At 42.9% G+C, this 20,778-nt stretch overlaps 2 protein-coding genes across 2 annotated transcripts in view; one reads left to right on the top strand and one right to left on the bottom strand.

Annotated features, from left to right (window-relative positions):
• The window catches only part of LOC141441930 (uncharacterized), a 75,120-nt gene that overhangs the window by 8,449 nt on the left and 45,893 nt on the right, over window positions 1-20,778 (top strand). The window lies entirely within an intron of this gene.
• LOC141441931 (uncharacterized) lies at window positions 7,038-12,761 on the bottom strand. Its single transcript, XM_074106821.1, has one exon. It carries the CDS (start codon window positions 12,759-12,761, stop codon window positions 7,038-7,040), a length of 5,724 nt encoding a protein of 1,907 aa, XP_073962922.1.

The raw sequence follows: 20,778 nt of genomic DNA, 5'->3' as shown, positions 1-20,778 counted from the left end.
TTGTCATCCAGCTTACTCGTACATGTAAGTACATAGCAAATTTCAAGTCAATCCGACCACTGGAAGTGGGTCGAAATGAACTTACTTCGACCCAACAAAAAACGGGGCAAGTTAAATAAAAGCTTGTAATTTTTTTTATGCTTTTGTTAGCTTCACCCTGTCAACGTAACTATTTAAGTCAAGTCCTACCCGTCTCGTGTAATGTCTGTACGCTGTGTAGAGGGGCAGGCTGAAAATCAGCGCTGGCGCGGTGAAGCATAGTCCTCAGCGCACATGCGGAGCCTGAACCTTTTGCCACATGTATTTTCTTTCTTTGTTTCTTTTAAATAGTAATTTAAAACTACTTTTACTACTTAGTACTTTTAAAAACAATCTGGCCTGTTGTGAGATTCTAAATGACATGCGTGCTATTAAAAATACTGTAGGAATCATATTAATCATATTACGTACTCCGGTTTTCTGGAGTTGAGTTAATACCAACAACATATAAGGCAATACAATAACTCTAACGGAACATTGAAAAAGTATATAGGGTTGTACTGTATACATTTGAGTATGCCATTTTGATCGGTCAGTATAGGAAAGTCTAACAGCCTTATTCATAAAAAGTTAAAGCCTCCTTGAAGGCTCCTTGAAGGCCCGATGCTAAAAAACATGATTCATAAACGTCTGTTAGCGCTAATTAGTCGATCAAGGCTCTGCTAAAGTTAGAGGACCGTAGACCCTCCTTTATCTCCCTGCTAAGTCACAAAATGGCCGCCACAAGTTTGAACAGCTGACTTTGACAAGAGCAAAAACCATACCGAAGATATTTTAGTGAAGGGTGAAGTTACGCAAAGATTAAAAAAAAAACAGGAAAAAATATTTTCAGGAATTTGTATTTAAAAATCCTCTAAATTAGCAACAATAAATTAACAATAAATATGAAAAAAAAATTAGGATGATTAACATAATTATGGCTTTTTGCACAACATAAACATGCGGATCGGAAATGGCGGGAAAATAAACTTCTCGCTTTTATTTTTTTCCTGCTAATTTGCTGTCACTGCTGTCAATTTTTTTTTTTAATTATCGATTAGGCCATTTTTTGTCTTTGATTTGTCAAGGTGGCCAACATAACGCGTCTAATCCGTCTATCAGCAGCTCAACAACTAGCAGACTGCTAGCAAGCGTTTATGAATCATACTTCTTGACAACCGCCTAACAAGCTTAATCAGTCTGCTAAGTAACAGACCGATCAAACCCCAATTAAGGTTTTTTTATGAATAAGGCTGTAAAACTATAAGACATACGAAGATCTGTTCTTAGGAACCATGTCATCGATTTTAATAAAAAGAAAAACTGCATTCATTAAAAAAAACTTGTAAGTACACAACTTGGACTCGAATCCGGACCTTTTGAGAAATAAAACTTACATTACTAAAGAATATGAAAACAATGCATTTTATTCATTCTAGATAACGTGTTTCATGGTAACATTTATTGCTTATGTATGACCTTCACTAACGATATCCAAATAGAAATAAATAATGTAGGTTTTTTTTTAAACGACATAGTTCGATTCCCGTACTGAGTTTTTTTTTTTTGTTTGAATGTAGTTTTTCTTGTTACTAAAATTGATGATATGGTTCCTACGAACAGATCATGTCTTATAGTTTCAGAATTTCCCATACTGACCGATCTAAATGAGCCACCCTGTATGTACAGCTGCAAATATTTCAACACAGCAGGGATTCACGGATAAAATTACAATTGATATTAAAAAGCAGGAATACCACTAAACCAATAGTGAGTCATCGCGTATGACAGCCATATCTCTCGCCGTCTCTTTTTAACTTTCAGTATAAAATAGAGACAACGCTAACCTTTTTAAAGCACGAATGTACAGCACCAGTATGACAACGACTGGGAAATCAGAAACTGCTACAGGTGGGCGCGCCGCATCATAACGTAGATTAGATAGTGTCCAAAACTTCCCCGTATCTCTACTATATCAGCATAATACAGCTTTGTAAGTGTGCCTAAGTGCTTTTTGATTTATGAATTCCTAGGACAAAGCTTTTAAAAGGGTACGCTTAAGCCTATCACTTCATAATTGCTAGCAATTTAGTACTTTTTTCTCGGCTATCGTGTTACACTGTTGAAAAATGAAGATGAAAACCGGCCAAGAGCGTGTCGGACACGCCCGGAATAGGGTTCCGTAGCCATTACGAAAAAATTAAGTAATATTTTTCTAAGTATTTCGTATTTTGTACGGAATATTTCAAGTTTAGGTATATTTTATACCTTAGGCTGCTGTTTACTCTTAAACTACTAATAATTCTCAAGCAAACTTAGCCGTTATAGTTTTCCCTGTAAATTGAAAATACAAACTGAAATATAGATGCACAGAAAAACCAGAAAAATAAGACCATCACTGGGAATCGAACCCAGGTCCTCGGTAATCCGTACCGCGTGCTATTACCGAGGACCTGGGTTCGATTCCCAGTGATGGTCTTATTTTTCTGGTTTTTTCTGTGCATCTATATTTCAGTTTGTATTTTCATTTTAGGTTTTACGGGATGACCGTAAAAGTAAAAATTTGGAATTGAAATAAAAACACAAAAAAAATCCAAAAAACCAATCTTGAAACTATGAGGGTTCCGTTTTTGCCATTTTGGCGTAAAATAGCCTATTATGCAGGAAATCGTATTAAACGTGATCGTATTAAGCGGGTTCTACTGTATAATCATATATTTTATTCCAATCCTTGGCACCTCAACAATAACAGTGAATATCACATCTGGCGACGAGGATCAAAACTAATAATAATTAATAATTCACTGTGTAGTGGAAGGATGCGCTACAAAAGCAATTATTAACTGGCCCTGATTGGTCATGAAATGTTGATCAAACAATGTACAGTACTTAGCATACATAGTGTACTGTAGCAGTGAAAAACAAGTTAACGAACAAAAAGAGCACGAAAGAAAACAATGCGAAAAAATATTGAAACAATATTGCGCGAACCAAAGCTTTGCTTCACTGATCGCCTGTTAGCGAGCCGCCGTGTCTCGAGGGACAAGTCAGTCACTCAGCGATTAAGTTGACCAAGTCAAATTGAAATAAGTTGTCAGGGAATAAGCGGGTCCAATGTGACCGATTTGCGTGCGCCGTGGGACGTCGCTTATTTGATTTATTTCTTTTATTTTCGTGTATTTGGTGTTTTTATCGCCCACGTGTATAGGGTTATATATATGGTAAAATGAAATGTCCTGAAAAAAAAATCATTTAAAGAGTCCTGATTGGGCCTGGGAACTATGGCCCAAGCCCTCTTGTTCTGAGAGGAGGCCTGTGCCCAGCAGTGGGACGTATATAGGCTGGGATGATGATGATGATGATGAAAGAGTCCTGACATTTCATGTAAATGATTTGGCGTAGCGTGAACGACGCGCGGGTTATTTATCATATTATAAATTGTTTTGAAATAAATGTTTAGGTTTTGTTGATTAAGGTAAATGTACCTTATTACGGTATATTAAGGCGTTTCCTACTTTGACTGCGGATTTAAAAAAAAATACGAAGATTCTAGATGTAGTAACTATTTTATTTTAGGGATATGTCTTTTAAGATGGATGTAGGATATTATTTTACTTCGTAGCTTTTAATTTATAGAAATAAACGTTATTTCGCTAAACCCTTCGTTTGTCCCTTATTCCGTGATAAAATTTGGCTCTGGACTTAATTCCGGGAGTCGTTGTACGTAATTCCGTGCTATCTTTAAAGTTCACATTGTTCAAGCATCTATCAAGATAGTTGACTTAAAATACTTTTTTTAAATGATGATTATAATCACGTAATAAAAAAAAATTGTATTGCGTGAATTGGAGGAATTGGAATTGGAGGGGGAAATTTATTATACTCTACTTAGGTAATCTAAATTAAAATGACAAAATGAAAAACATGCTTAGTTAAATTTATTAATTCAACTTAATAATTTGAATATATCAAATAATAAAATAACTTCTAGAACAAAAACAAAATTAGATTTTGTTTGATAATCATATTAAAGTATGATAGTCACTGTCCCATCATTTACATCTTAACGACTTTTGGTGTATTTCGGCGTATATATTGGATGAGGCCATTTTTTACCTGAAAAAGGTAACAATATATTATTATATGTATTATATTATATTTATATATGTATTATACCCATGCAAATTTCAGCTTTCAAGTACTAATGATCACTGAGCTAAACCGTGGACGGACGGACAAACGGACATGGTGGATAAGGGTTTCTAGTTGACTAAGGAAGCCTAAAAACAGAATGGACCCCTCCCCATAGTTTATTTTTATTTTTTTCATAATACCGGAATAAGGGACATTAGTACAAAAGTCGTGTACATAATTACGGGGGTCCAAAAAAATGGTTATAATAAATAAAAAACAAGATTTTTTTTTTATAATTGGAAGATAATATAACAATTATACTCATAAAATCGAAATAAATAACCTTTGTGCTCTGATTTTATAAAATAAAACAAATTTAATATCGATGCCATACTCCATTATTTCGTACGTATGACTTAACGAGTATACATTTCGTTCTCAATTATAACACTCAAATTTTAAAAAAACCATGTACCGTAATTACGTCACAATAATCTGCAGTCCTTACTTAACTTATTCACATCAAACATATGAATAAATTTAATCCTAGATAGAAACAAAAGATTAAAACATTTCGGACTGACTTTCCCTTATTCCGTGATACTCACGCAATTAGGTACATCGCGTCAGATTGGTGTACATAATTACGGGAGCGAGTATTTTACTTTAAATATGCTTTCAGTTAACTTGAAAAGGTGATAAATACGTCTATTAATAACTATAAAACAACAATGATACAAATTTTGTATAAATAAACTTACCAGTATCACAGCAAATCCTTACGAAGTTCCGCTGCCACGTTACGCTCACTGACAACACGCCCGTACCGAACTACTGCGGGGTTGCGACGGACGCGTTTGAAAGTGCCTCACGGCTTTAAAAGATATTACATATATTCAAAAATCGTGTTTTTCGGTTGTATTTAAGCTATAGTTAATGAATTATTGCATTAAGTTATGATTTTACTGATTGTTTCCTTATTTTACGACAAAAACCAAAATATCACGGCATAATGTACTATCCCGTAATAGTGTACCTTTACCTTACTTGAAGTTTCTTGCGGCGCATTCTTCTTGGCAATGATGGTCTTTCCGAAAGCGCTGGTTGTTTAAAAAATGACGTGTAAAAGTGCCCATTGCGGCCTATTTACTGAATAAATGATTTGAATTTGAATTTACTTACTACTTTAATTTATCATTGCATTCATTAAAAGTTTGTAAAATTTGTAATGAATGTGTCATGAAAACTTTGTTTTTTGGGTTATTTTTAAAAACTCCCGCCAAGTCCGGCCGCAATCCTGGTCAAAAATCCTGACATGTCGGGACAAATCCTGAGGTATGGCAAATCTACACGTATATAAGGAGAAAAAGTTAAGAATATTTCGAATACAATACATAGCTCGCTTGAATACAACTTAATAAATAGCAATAATCTACAGACCTTTTAATAATTTTTAGTTACATGTACTTTTAATCAAGGATAGTTATATAAACATTGGTACGAAAGTGGCTGGTGTCAACATACTATATTTTTGTTGTATAAAGATAGTTATTATACACATAATTTTGGCTCCTGTTTTTCTGTATATATGTTTTAACGTTGCTGAGAAACAAAGTGAACAAAAACCGTACATTTCTTGCATTGGGACTCCCCTTATGTTTAGGGTTCCGTAGCCAAAATGGCAAAAACGGAACCCTTATAGTTTCGCCATGTCTGTCTTTCTGTCTGTCCGTCCGTCCGCGGCTTTGCTCAGGGACTATCAATGCTAGAAAGCTGTAATTTTTCACGGATATATATGAAAACTATGCCGACAAAATGGTACAATAAAAAATTCAAAAAATTTTTTTAAGGGTATCTCCCATAGTCGTAAAGTGGGGGTTATTTTTTTTTCTCATCCAACCCTATAGTGTGGGGTATCGTTGGATAGGTCTTTTAAAACCATTAGGGGGTTGCTAAGACGATTTTGATTTAGTTATGTGTTTGTAAAATATTCAACTTTAAAGCGCCCCCCCCCCTCTAAAATCTAAACCGGTGGGTGGAAAAATTAAAAAAAAATCAGGATGATAATAAGTATTATCAAGCTTACAAGGAAAACTATAACGGTTAAGTTTGCTTGAAAATTATTAGTAGTTTTAAAGTAAATAGCAGCCTAAGGTATAAAATTTGCCTAAACTTGGAAGATTCCGTATAAAATACGAAATCATTAGTGTGGCATACGGAAACTTCGTAGCTCTGGTCGGTCGTACGCCACAAAATGGTTATTGGTTGATTGTTGATGTTTATAGAGAGTGGACTGTATGTAGGTGAAGAATGAAAGATGATTTTGAGATCTGGCACACTGATGCAGCTTGAGAGTGAGAGAGAGAGAGAGAGAGGTCGGGAGCGCTTCTTATTACTTGCTTATTCATTCGCTGTCGCTCGGAGACTGAACGTTGTGGTCGGGACCGCGCTCGCTTTTATACCCGCGAGAATTACCTTAAAGGGATCGCGGTCCCCCCACTCCTCCGCTCCCTTCCCCGCTCTCGCCCTACTCGTCTTTATTTTATTAAAAAACTTAACTAATCCTAATACAAATCAATAAATCTTAATGCTAATACTTAAACCTAGTTAACAATAATATTTTTGGGACTTTTTCCTTAATTCTGTAGCGCGGCCGCGAGTCGGTCCGCGCTACTGTCCCGCTCGCACCTAGGGGTTATACGTATAACCGTCCCGCTCACACGAGCGAGGTTATAAATATAACTACTGCGCCGGGTCCGGCGCCGCTCATTTGGCGCACGGACGCGACGCAGGCGGTTGCGAGCTTATCCTACTAAATGAAACTAGGCGGTAAGTATTTATTTATTGCACATAACTTAAAACTAACTTATGCTATATACATGAATTTAGGCGCCGTTCTGTACATTTCTCCCGCCGTCGCCGTGCGATCCCACTGGCAGAACGACGATCTTCCTCGCCGGCCTGCGTAGCACGTGTCCTCGGCTCGTAGTCACGTCGACGACTCGTACCACGCCGTCCTTGCCGGGGTAGACTCGTGTGATTCGTCCTCGGGGCCATGTGTTTCGGGGCATATTCGAGTCGCATATGATTACGACATCGCCGACTGCCGGGCTCGCTCCGCTGCTATGGGGCTCCCGCCGGTGTTGTAGTAGCGGTAGGTACTCTCGTACCCAGCGCCTCCAGAAGGTGTCGGCGAGTTGCTGGGCGCGCCGCCATTGTTGGCGCGCGTCGCCGTCGCTCTCTTCGAAGGTACCGGGGGCTGGCGAGTGGCAGTCGGGTCCGAGGAGGATCATGTTCGGGGTCAGCGCTGTCGGGTCATTGGGGTCGACCGACACGTGCGTTAGCGGGCGAGAGTTGACGGTCGCTTCGGCTTCCAGCAGCAGGGTGTGTAGGATCTCGTCGCTCGGGTATTTTTCATGGAGCGTGGCCTTCAGGGCCTCCTTCACCCCGCGGACCATTCTCTCCCAAGCTCCCGCCATGAAGGGGGCGGCAGCCGGGAGGAAGCGCCAGTTGATGCGGCGGGCCTCTGCTTCGTTCTTGACGGCTTCGCTAAGTTCTCGGGCGGCGCCTCGAAAGGCGGTAGCGTTGTCGCTCCATAGCTCCGTCGGGCACCCGCGCCGCGCAATGAAGCGGCGCAGGGCGTTGATGGCCGAGTCGGTGCTCAGGGAGACGACCACCTCCAAATGTACTGCCCTCGAAGTCAAGCAGGTGAACAAGGCGACGTGTCTCTTCTCGCGATGGCGTGCGACGGTCACTTCTAGCGGGCCGAAGTAGTCCAGGCCCGTGAATGAGAACGGGCGGGCTCCATAGGCGAGGCGCGCAGCGGGTAAGTCGCCGGTAGCGGGGGCGGCCGGTCTCGCTTTGCGCAGTAGGCAGCGGGCGCAGCGGGCGATGACCTCTTTTACCGCCGGGCGAATCTTCGCTATGTATACACGCTGGCGTAGCTCGTTGACTACTATCTCGGTCCCGCCGTGGTGCAATTTTTCATGTATATGCGCGATGTACAGCTTCGTATAATAATGTGTTCTATGTAACACCGCGGGATTCACCATCTCTTGTTGTATCGCGTCGGCCGCTACGATTCTGCCGCGCAATCGCATCACTCCATCCGCGTCTATAAATACGCTGATTTTTGCGAGTCTGTCGTCCCTTTCTGGCGCGCGGCCGTCCGTAATGCGCTGTCTCTCTCGCGCGTAGGCATCTTTCTGCGACGCGCTCGTCAACAGCTGTTCGGCTTTGTTTATGTAGCGAGCCGGTAGCACGATGTATTTTTCGTGTTTTTCGGGCGCGATGCGGTTGCGTGGCACGTGAGCGGTCGGCGTGCGCCTGTCCCATTCTTCATCTTGAGACTGGTTAGCGCGCGTTCTCTTTCTGCGTGCTGCGGCGACGACTTGTGGTGCGGGCGACGATCTCTTGTGGCGGCAAAGGTCGATGAACTGCAGGACACGTGCAGTTGTTCTTAATAATCGCGTCCACTTCGAGAAGCGTTCGATTTCGGGCAAGTGGGCGTGGCGCGCGCGTTGGTCTTGAAGCGCGTTACATTTTTCTTTTTCTTCGCCGGTAGCTGGAATTTCGACCTTATTTTCTTCGGGCCAAGAATCTTCTCTCTCGTACAAGAATAGCGGGCCGCGGAACCACCGATGTCTCGGACCGAATTCTTCCGGGGTGGCTCGCGTCGCGTCGTCGGCGACGTTGTCCGCCGATGGTAGCCAGCGCCATTCGTTTTTCTTGGTGAGGTCTTCTATCTCAGCGAGGCGATGCGCGACGAACGTCTTAAATGTGCGGGGCTCGGAGCGTATCCACGCTAGCGCCGTACGAGAGTCGCTCCAGTATGTGCGTCGGGCGACCTCGTAGTCGTGTTCGTCGGCGACCGTGTTGGCTAGTCGCGCGCCTAGCAGAGCGGCTTGCAGTTCGAGACGGGGCACGGAGATGGGTTTGTTCGGCGTGACGCGGCTCTTCCCTGCGGCGAGTGAGATGGTCACGCTGTCATCGGCATGAATTATGCGCCAATAGACAGCGGCCGCGTAAGCTTCTTGGCTCGCGTCCACAAATGTGTGAAGCTCGTAGCGCGCGCCCGGCGTTGCCCCGTAGCACCTAGGTATATGTAGGTCACCTAGGCGGTGCAGTTGTTGCAGCCACTCGCTCCATCGGTCGTGCAGCTCGGGGGGCAACTCTTCATCCCATGCAGTGTCGTATCGCCACGTGTCTTGCATGATGCGCTTTGCCGGTGTCGTGATGGGCGAGATGAGCCCTAGCGGGTCGAATATCGACATAATAAGGCTAAGGGCCTCCCTCTTCGTTGGCGGACGTAGATTTTTCATTATTTCGACGGGTGCCCTTCTATTGTTGAGCCGGAAGCTGATACTATCTCTCTTCGTGTCCCACAGCAGGCCGAGTGTTTTTTCTATCTCGCTCCCGCCGATAGGGACCGTAGCTCCGTCTCGCTCGCTCCCGCCGATAAGGGACGTCGCGCCCTCTCGCTCGCTCCCGCCGGTAAGGGACATCGCGCCTTCTCGCTCGCACTCGTTGTATGCCCATCCGCGTAATTCGAAGCCAGCCTTCTTGTGTATGAAATCGACGTCTTTTATTACGCGTCGTGCCTCTTCTATCGTAGCGAAGCTTTGCAGGTAATCGTCCATGTAGTGATTTCTCTCGATTGCCCTGGCGGCGTCCGGGTACTCTTCGGCGTGTTCCCGCGCGTTTCTATTTTTTATGTACAGCGCGGTACACGGTGACGACGTAGCGCCGAAGATCACGGACGACATTCTGTATTCTTGCGCTTCGCCTTCGCGCCGATCGCCGCGCCATAAGAAGCGTAGGGCGTCTCTGTCTTCTTCGCGTATCTTGATCTGCATAAACATTTCCTTTATATCGGCGGAGACCGCCACGGCGTGCTGTCGGAACCGCATAATGACGCCGGGCAGGCTCTGCAGTAGGTCCGGGCCCGACAGGAGCATATCGTTGAGGCTGCGGCCGTGAGATTTGGCCGCCGCGTCGTGCACGAGTCGTATCTTCGGCTTGTCGGGATTGCAGACCGCGAAGTGTGGCAGGTACCATGTGCGGGCGCTAGGGGGCGCGGCCGCGGGCTCGGCGTACTTAGACGTGAGTAAGTTGAGGACGCGCTCGTCGTATTGTTTCTTCAGCTGTTCGTCGCGATCGAGTTTGCGCTCGAGCGTGTGTAGTCGCTTGAGTGCGTCGGCTCGATTGTTGGGTATCTTGCCCTCTCGCTCTCTCCATAGCAGCCCCGTTTCGAAACGTCCGTCGGGTAGGCGGCGACTCGTTTTTTCTAATATTTCGAGGGCTTGTAGCTCTGGATCGCTCTTCTGTTTTCTCGGCTCGATGGATAGCGACTCTAATGCGAAATAGTCGCGCATCATTTTTTCCATGTGATTAGCCGGTTCGGTCAGAGTGAGATGGGCACAGCAGTACGCCACGGGCTCCGCTTGTGAGGTGCGGCACCCGTGTAATACCCAGCCTAGTAGCGTGCGCGACGCGACGAGTTGATCGCGCCGTCCTCTTCTAATTTCTTGCGAGATGATTAGCTCCCAATTGTCTTGGCCGATCAATATTTTCGGCGTGGCGCGGCTGCATGTGACTTCATTCTTGATGTCTTCTAAATGTCGGCAGTCGCGTAGTTCTCGTTCACTTATCGACTGCGTCGCGAAGTCGAGGCTTGCCACGGTGCGCGCGTTATTTATTTGCAGCTCGTCGTCGCTGTATTTGCCTCGGATCGCCACGCCCACCTTCTTGCTTTTCTTGTGCGCTACCTCCGTCCCGCTCACTCCTTGGACCCACATTTGTTCGGTGGGACCGTCGAGACCGAGCACGTCGGCAACCGCTGCGTCGATGATGGTGACCGTGCTGCCGTCGTCTAATAGCGCGTATGTTTCGATGGTGGCTTGCGGCCCTCGCAGGACGACCGGCGCGATTTTGAGATAGGCGCGGCCCGTTTTGGTGGTTGCTGCGCCGACTTGTTCGACTGTCGCGTTCGTTGCTGGTTCGATCGGAGGCTGCGGCGGCCGCTTTGGAGCGTCGGGGGAGGCCGGCGATGGTTTCTCGTGATGCAGCAGACGATGGTGCCGCATGGGGCAGCCGCCGCGGCCGCACGGCTTAGCGCGGCACTCGTAGCGGCGGTGCTTGCTAATGAGACAGCGATAGCAAATGGTGTGTTTCTTCGCTATCTCCCATCGCTCGTTCGTGTCCGCCTTGATAAAATTCGGACACGTAGGTAGTTGGTGGCCTTCCTGCTTGCATTGAGGACACGGTGACTTCACTTCTTTGCGCGATTTCGTGGTGGTTTCAGTGGTGGCGGTGTAGGCGCGTTCGACTTTTTTCTTTATTATTTTGTTTTCTTGCTTCTCAGTAGACAGCTCGGGCGGCGCGTAGGGCGCGCATTTATCCGCTTCGCGGTTGAGAAATTCGGCGATCTTCTTTATTTCGGGTACGTCTTCATTTATTGTTGCATAGTCGTACCACTTGCTTCGCAGGATCGGCGTTAGTTTGTCGACGATCGTGCGCAATACTTCCGGGGTGTGAAGGTATTGCGGGCGTTTGAGCATCTCGATTGTTGCTACTGTGTTAGCAACGCGGCTCGCGAAGATGCACAGGTCACGTGGGTTGTCTGTGAGTCTCGGGAGCGCTTTCATCTTTTCCATTTCGCCGATGAGGAGTGCGTCTGGTCTGCCGAATCTTCTTTGTAATGCGCTTACGACGTCGTCTGGCCGAGGCTGGCTGATGAGGAGCGCGCTTACCGCTTCCAAGGCCACCCCTTTGAGGGCCTTTCTAATGCGAGCGACGTTTTCGTTGGCCGTAAAGCTGGCCGCAGACTCGGTGTAGGCTGCTTGAAATTGGAGCCACTCGTTGCTGAGTCCGCTGAACGGCGGCAGGTCGGGAATATATCTGTTCGTTGATGATGACTTGCCGGCGTGGATTGCTTCTGTTAATGCTGCGGTCAGCATGGTGAGGTCCATTGCTGACTTGTGGGACTGCTCTTCATAATGGTCCCGCCGCTCGCGCTCTTTGTGTGTGTGCGTGGGCGGCCTTCTTTCTTCTCGTAATGTTCGTTCTTGATTGGGCGATCTTCTTATCCAATCAGCGATACGTTGTGAAGCCAGGTCGTCTTCTTCTTCTTCTGTGTCGGACAGCTCTGACTCCGCCGCCATCTTTTCTAGGCGGATTTTTTCTAGTTCAGCCTCGGCGCGCACGCGCTTCAGCTCCAGCTCGGCTAGCCGCTCCTTGGCCTCCAACCCCGCGAGGAGTCTCTTGCCGGAGGCCTTGGAGTGACGTGACCGAGCGGGCTTCTGCGGCGGTGCTTTTGTGACAGCTGGTGGTGGCATCTGCTGCGACGGTTGGCGAATGACGACCGTATCTGTACTGGCCGCGGGCGTGGCCTTAATACCCGAAGTGTCCACTTGATCCCTCGCACTTGTCGCGACGGATCCCGATGCTGATGCTGATACTTCGGTGGTGCCCGTGCCAGTCGTGGTCCCCGTTTCGCCGGAACTCGACGTGGTTGTTGTCAGGTTCGTACTAGTAGTCGCAGTGGTTTCACCGGCGCTGGACGACTCTTCTTTTGATTCTTTGCCGCTGTTGCTTCTTGTTAAAACCATCTTGAATTTCTTCTTGTTTCAGTGATCCGGTGCTGAATGGACCATTAAATGTGGCATACGGAAACTTCGTAGCTCTGGCCGGTCGTACGCCACAAAATGGTTATTGCTTGATTGTTGATGTTTATAGAGAGTGGACTGTATGTAGGTGAAGAATGAAAGATGATTTTGAGATCTGGCACACTGATGCAGCTTGAGAGTGAGAGAGAGAGAGAGAGAGTCGGGAGCGCTTCTTATTTGTTGCTTATCCATACGCTGTCGCTCGGAGACTGAACGTTGTGGTCGGGACCGCGCTCGCTTTTATACCCGCGAGAATTACCTTAAAGGGATCGCGGTCCCCCCACTCCTCCGCTCCCTTCCCCGCTCTCGCCCTACTCGTCTTTATTTTATTAAAAAACTTAACTAATCCTAATACAAATCAACAAATCTTAATGCTAATACTTAAACCTAGTTAACAATAATATATTTTGGGACTTTTTTCCTTAATTCTGTAGCGCGGCCGCGAGTCGGTCCGCGCTACTGTCCCGCTCGCACCTAGGGGTTATACGTATAACCGTCCCGCTCACACGAGCGAGGTTATAAATATAACTACTGCGCCGGGTCCGGCGCCGCTCATTTGGCGCACGGACGCGACGCAGGCGGTTGCGAGCTTATCCTACTAAATGAAACTAGGCGGTAAGTATTTATTTATTGCACATAACTTAAAACTAACTTATGCTATATACATGAATTTAGGCGCCGTTCTGTACAATTAGAAATATATTACTTAATTTTTTCATAATGGCTACGGAACCCTATTTTGGGCTTGTCCGACACGCTCTTGGCCGGTTTTTTTTAAAAATTATATTCAAAATTACACACACTCTCACACTTGCGATTTGCAGACGATATCGTCATCATGGCAGAGACGCTGCAAGATTTGCAACATATGTTGAGCGACCTAGCTGATTCTTCACAACGCATTGGTCTCCGGATGAACTTGGACAAAACCAAAGTCATGATTAATGAACATGTAAGTCCGGAATCAATTGCAGTACATGGCAACTCTCTGGAGGTTGTTAAAGAGTATGTTTACCTCGGGCAAACTTTGCAATTGGGTAAAAACAACTTCGAGAAAGAGGCCAATAGAAGAATACAGCTGGGTTGGGCAGCATATGGGAAACTTCGTCGAGTCTTTACATCGCCAATTCCACAGAACTTCAAGACGAAGTCTTCAATCAGTGCGTCCTACCTGTCATGACATATGGTGCCGAGACGTGGACACTCACAGTTGGGCTGGTCCACAAATTTAAAGTCGCTCAGCGAGCTATGGAAAGGGCTATGCTCGGAGTTTCTCTGAAGGATCGAATTCGAAACGAGAGATCCGACACAGAACTAAAGTCATCGTCATAGCTCACCGGATAAGCAAACTGAAGTGGCAGTGGGCCGGCCATATCAGTCGAAGAACTGATAACCGCTGGGGCAAACGAGTTCTGAGTGGAGACCGCGAATCGGCAAGCGTGGCGTAGGACGCCCTCAGACTAGGTGGAGCGATGATCTTCGCAGGTTAGCTGGCAAAAACTGGATGAGACTGGCCGAGGATCGTGCTCAGTGGCGTGCAACTGGAGAGGCCTATGTCCAGCAGTGGACTAAGATAGGCCGATGATGATGATGATGATTCAAAATTATACTTAACCGAAGATATGTCGGTTGGTTGTGATTGGTTGATCCATAGAAAATCTTAATACATGTAACCTATCATTTTCGCCTGAAACTTTACATCAAGCAGAACCTGAAAGCAACTTCGAATTTTCAGCTTTATTTTGTTTCACAGAAACTATTCCACCAAAAATTTCTGTTATGTTCAAAGTGTGCGAGTGAAATATTTGTTTGAGGCCGTTGGCGAGGTAAATTATAGTCCCTCCATGCTCGAATATAATAGTACATTGTGTCTTAAGGGCGGTAAATAAGGAATTACGAACGAGAGTCTATTAGAAGCCCGAAGTCGAAGACTGAGGGCTTTAATGAGTCGATGTTCGTAATTCTAGTAACGCCCGTGCGACATACAATGTTTTTTATCAAATTTGCGAGTAATTTTTTTATTTCTAAAAGAAAAAATATAATTGTTTCAAATATTGGCGATACCTTAGGCTGCGCTCTTGGCAGCGTCGCCCTCCCCCTCCCGCAGCATGTGCCTGAGCCGCGTGTGCATGTGGTCCTGCTGCTACACCATGCGCTACAGCGCGCGCAGCACCATCAGTACGGGCACTGACTCATTTACCGACCTTGGGCTTCATGACAAGAAAATTTGTACGAGCAATGATTCATTTACCGACCACGGCTTTCATGACAAGCACATTAAGGTCGAGGGTTTTATTTGGGGAGTTGCAACCAAGGTAGCCTGCATGTTATGACACTGTTTACGAGCAAGTGTGATGAAAAATTATTTAAATTTGTAACCACTGGGTGAATAACCTGAAAGAAAAAAACGGCCAAGTGCGAGTCGGGCTCACGCACTGAAAGTTACGCACAAATTTGTAGGTACATATGAATATGGAGTGTATGACAGAGCTACTCTCCTACCAATGTACGTAGTGTGTGGTTATTTTAGAGAAATAAAAAAATAAAAAATATAAAAGACTAAGTAGCTGTGGCCCGCGACTCCGCCCGCGTAGAATTCGTTTGTCGCTATCCACGGGAACTGTGCTATTTCCGGGATAAAAGCTATGCTATGTCCTTTCCAGGGATTAAAACTGTATACCGAATTTCATCTAAATCGGTTCAGTAGATCCAGTGATTTCCCCCTACAACCTCACAAACTTACAATCTTTACCTCAATAGTAGTACAGAAGTACAGATAAGTTCGCATTTGTACGTCTTATTATTTTGTTATTTGAATGAATGAATAAAATTTATTTCGAAACAACAACAACAACAACAAAAAACAAATTACAAATTTCTTAAATCTAAAAGCGTACTGTGGCAGTTGTCTCAAAAAAGGAGACCACTCAGCATGAGTCGAGGCAGGGGGCCACGACGCTGATTTTCAGTGGGTCCTATTTGTTAATGTCATGTGTTTTTTTTATGTACAATAAAGAGTTTACAATACAATAGAATATAATTGCGGACTCTTCTTAGTAGTAGTTCTATGAGAGCTACAACTTCATGCCAAATTTCAAGTTTCTAGGACAACCGGAAGTACGTTACAACTTGTATGAAAACACCTTCGTTTAATTGCGTTGATTTATATTAGAAGTTTGTCCAAGTACCTATTTATTTATAGAGTATATTTTAATCAAGTATAAATGAAACCTTTTCGCTGTAAATGTCATGTTGACGATGCATATTCATTTATTTAACAGCATTCATACAGCTAATATTCCAGTATTAAGATCTGTTATCGATTCAGATGCTTTTAGAGACTAATAGCACCTAATAGCGTGGAGTAAGCCCAAAAGGACCGAGGCCTATGTAAGGGCTACTTACACTTAGTGTCATGATTCTGGAAGAGTAATCAATTGACTATTGACTTATACAAGGTGTTAATTAAATACCCAACTGAAAACCTCAAACACCCCAAAAATTTTTTTTCGTCTTATGTTACTTATTACACTAATATTCTTGTCAAAAAATATTCTTGTGTTTTTCTAAGTCAGTAATTCTAACTTTATTTCTAACTCTACACTCATAATTTGTATTTGCGATGTATTTGCGCATCGCCGTTCTTAGAAGAAAACCAAAACTGACAGTAAACGGCCAGTATTAAGTTATCTAAATGGTAAGCAAACCTTACTAAAACATTTAATTGGCCCATGTTGCATTCCTATCTTTTAGGGGCTGTTTCACCATCCATTGATTAGTGTTAACTGGCGGTTAGGTGTGATGCCGTCTCTATTTGTCTTGTTCGAATAGACGGAGACGGCATCACACCGCTGGTTAACGCTAATCAATAGATGGTGAAACAGCCCCCTTAGACTAGACACAATAAAAAAGGAATTTCAAAACACATTCTACTATCGATTCTGAGTGAACTACATTCTGGTTTTCAGTTAATCTGCAAAACAAATATGAAAATTGTGAAAAAATTTTACTCGGTACATGATTCAGTTTCCTTGATTGTACAGCCAGTAAAAAAGAAGAAAACTTCATTACAAATTGAAAATAACAATGCCAATAAATTGTATAGAGCGACGTCAGGTGCGTTGGCGTTACAAAACCCCTAAATGGCGAGGTCTGACACTTGATCTCGGCGTGGGCAGCTAACTAACACCCAACACTGTTGTATACGAAGCGAGGGCTTTATATTGGGCATATTTTATTCCTGGCAGTGCACGTTGTCTTTAACGGAGAATAGGAATCATCATCATAGCCGTAGGACGTTCACCGTAGGACATAAGCCTTCCCATGGACGTCCAGTTGCTCCGGTTGGAAGCGGCCTGTATCCACCGTGAACCCACAGCTTTATCCAGTGGGGTGGAGCGTCTATGTATGGAGAAAAAAAGAGTTGTTTAATCATAAACTTGCATATTATTTTGGACTAGTTTCTTACATAAATAATTTTATATTATTTTTTTGACATATGTTTTAGCCCTCTACCTTACCTCAAAGATTTTGATTATTTTATGAAAACTTCGTAATTTCACATAAGAATAATTATGTACTTCTTATGCTGAAAAGTGACGGGACATCAGTTTCAATCAAAAATTGTATTAATACATACAATTTGTGTTACAAGTCACATAAACATACTTAAATGAAAAATTGGTCTATTTCTACGTCTATTTAATTTATAATTTTGGTACATTTAGTGCGTTACAAAGGCGTTTTACTTAAACAAAGGTTTATTTTGAATAAGATGACAACATTATTTAAGATAAAAACACAATATTTTACGGAATTTAACATAACAGTTTTTTTTTCAATCTTTAAATGACAGTAAAGGGCTCAAAGTAGGTTCGCTCCACCCTATTATCCAGGTCATCCGCCCATTTCTTTGGTGGACGTCCAACGCTGCGCTTACCGATCCGCGGTCTCCATTCGACAAGTTTTCGGCCCAACGGCCATCTGTTCTCCGTACTATATGAATATGTTTGTTTGTTTTCATCACTTAAGCTCTGAAAGTAGGTTGCATTTAACTTGAAATCCGTGTTGTAAATTCGATTTACATCTTTAGGGATGTAAGTAAATTTAAAAATCGAATGGTGCTCCTTTGTATTCACGAACTGGTAAATAAGGAGATTGTAATGCGTCCAAACCTCCATGCTGGCATAATGCTGCTGGCCAGAGCTGGCTGAATGTGCCAAAAAGGTGCCAAAGCCAAAGAGCGCGAGGCCATTAAAAAAAAAACAAAAGACGGTTTGGAGCGAAAAAAAATTCGCGTATACATTTATAACGGTTTTCTTTATTTCTCGCATTTGTGATGAAAAGTAGTGTTCAACTTGAGTGTAAATGATCAATTACACCCGCGAACTATAAGCACCCTCGCTCGCTTTGCTCGCTCGTGCGCCTAAATATCTTTTGTGTAATTGATCACTTACAATCCTTGTTTATCAATGTACTATTGTTTGTTTGTTTATACTTACTCTTTATTGTACAAAAAGGAAATAAAAAAATGTTACTTACACAAAAAAGAAAGTGCTAAGTAAACTAAGTACACGAAGGCGGACTTATCCCTGAGGGGATCTCTGCCAGTCAACCTAAATGCCTAGGGAATTGGAACAATTTCGCAATTAATAAGATAATCAGTACAAGTATAAATATTACTACAACTCGCCCTGTTACACGCCCTGTGGCATCACTACCTACAGGTTAGTAAAAGACCGCCAAGAGCGTGTTGGACACGCCCAAGATATGGTTCCGTAGCCATTGCGAAAAAATCAAGTAATATTTTTCTAAGGATTTCGTATTGTTTACGGAATCTTTCAAGTTCAGGTAAAGGAGAGAAGGAAAGAAATTAACCCGTTTTTAGCCTTTTAGTACCCATCTAACTAAAAATGTCGTATTTTAAATCCGCCTATTTGTGACGGTCAGGAACTACGGAACCCTACACTGAGCATGGCCCGACAAGCTCTTGACCGCTTTTATTATGAAAACTGTGATAATTTTGTTTTTCATCCATTCGACTGTAGTAAAACAACAACCAAATTGTATCGAGTCATTCTAAACTATTTACTTATCATCGAACCGACAGTTCAGTAAATAGCGCCTATAAACCCTAAATATATCCCAAACGCTATTTTAATGTGCCGAATACCCACAACCCAACGGCCTGTTGTAGGTATACACGTAGAATTAAATGAAACTTTAACGTCACAGTAATAAGAACGTTGGTAGTTGCACTTGTACTGTTTATGTTGTACACGGTAAGCGTTGAACTGCTCTTTTGAGACGTAAAAAGGCGTATGTGGTGTTTTGTCGCAGATTACATAACACGGAATGTTTTTAGGGTTCTGTATCGGAAGGTTGACAAACGGAACTCTGTTAATGTCGCTACACTGTACGTCGCAGAGCTATGTCTCAAAAACGGAATAGACTGCTTAAATTTGTACATAAAGTGTCTATTTATTTCCGTTATAACTTAAAAACAAATGAAAACTGTATAATATTTTTTTTAAAAGCAGGGCTCGTGGGTGTGTATTGATATGGTCGTTTATAGCGCATTTTGACGGGTGCTCTTTGCGAAAGGTCTAAAAAATTTTGGTCGAAATTGTGTGGTATAATATTGTATGAAGGTACCTACCTACTTCTTTTTTTTGCATACATATTTTTTTCCTAAAGCACTTGGTCTAAAATTGTTTAGACTAAATTTTTTATTACAAAAATGCTAAATCCATGATATTGTTGGATCTAATTATTATTTAGTCTAATATTAAATGTCCTAAAATTATAATACCGACAGTATTTTTATTCCAATTAGACGAATTAGCTTTGATTCGCTGTTCTTATGTATAAAGGAAAAAACAACAATGTGCCATTTTTAGGGTTCCGTAGCGAAAATGGCAAAAACGGAACCCTTATAGTTTCGCCATGTCTATCTGTCTGTCCGTCTGCGGCTTTTCTCAGGAACTATCAATGCTAGAAAGCTGTAATTTTGCACGAATATATATGTAAAGTATGCCGACAAAATGGTACAATTTTCTTTTTTATAGTACCTCCCATGGACGTAAAGTGGGGGTGATTTTTTTTTCTCATCCAGTCTTGTAGTGTGGGATATCGTAGGATATCTTTCAAAACCATTAGGGGGTTGCTAAAACGATTTTTAGATTCAGTGATTTGTTTGCAAAATATTCAACTTTAGTGCAAAGTATTTTTCTTTAATTAGTTTTTAAGTTAATTTGGGTATCCTTTTGAGTTTGTGATACAACTTCAAGAAAGTATGAACATCCTGAATTTAATCTCACGAGTAATAATTTCTAAAGCTTAAAATTCCCATACGTTCTTTTGCTTCCAACAGTCACTACTGGATAGTTTGCATGTTTGTTTGGCAAACCTAATTGAAAGCTGTTTGGAATGTGAGCGCTTGTAGTTCCAAAAGGACTGATGTTCAACGCTGTAGTTGGCATATTCTACGTTATGCTATTGGGACTAAAGTCTATTAATTTTAAATACAGAATTTAGTCTATCTCATTCATTGTTTAAATGTTTAATCAATAAGAGACAGTACGGAAACATATTTTTGAAGCCCGTGACAGATGACCGATATTTTATAATAATGACTCGTTGCGATAAAAATGTAAGTGGTAACACTAAAATAAAGCCTATATTACTTAGGTACTTATTAGGTTATCCTGTGAAACTGTAAATATTTAGGTAATAGTCACTGTTTAGGAAATAAATTAATACACTGCTACTACAAACAGGGATCGTAAAATGTGAGCAAAATTGTTTGAAATGACTTATGAGAATTATGACAACTAGCACTTCAATGAATTTTTCATCTCTCCTATTCGGAAAGTTTAATTTTCATGAAGTAGATAAGCCGGTGGTAAATTGCGTTTTCACTCTTGCGGTGGAAAGTAATTTTAAAAAAATTCGATTAGCC

Source organism: Choristoneura fumiferana, chromosome 24, assembly GCF_025370935.1.
Source record: "Choristoneura fumiferana chromosome 24, NRCan_CFum_1, whole genome shotgun sequence".
In the NCBI taxonomy this organism is placed as follows: Eukaryota; Metazoa; Arthropoda; class Insecta; order Lepidoptera; family Tortricidae; genus Choristoneura; species Choristoneura fumiferana.
The sequence above is the reverse complement of the archived record's forward strand: the minus strand, read 5'-3'. Positions and strand labels throughout refer to the sequence as shown.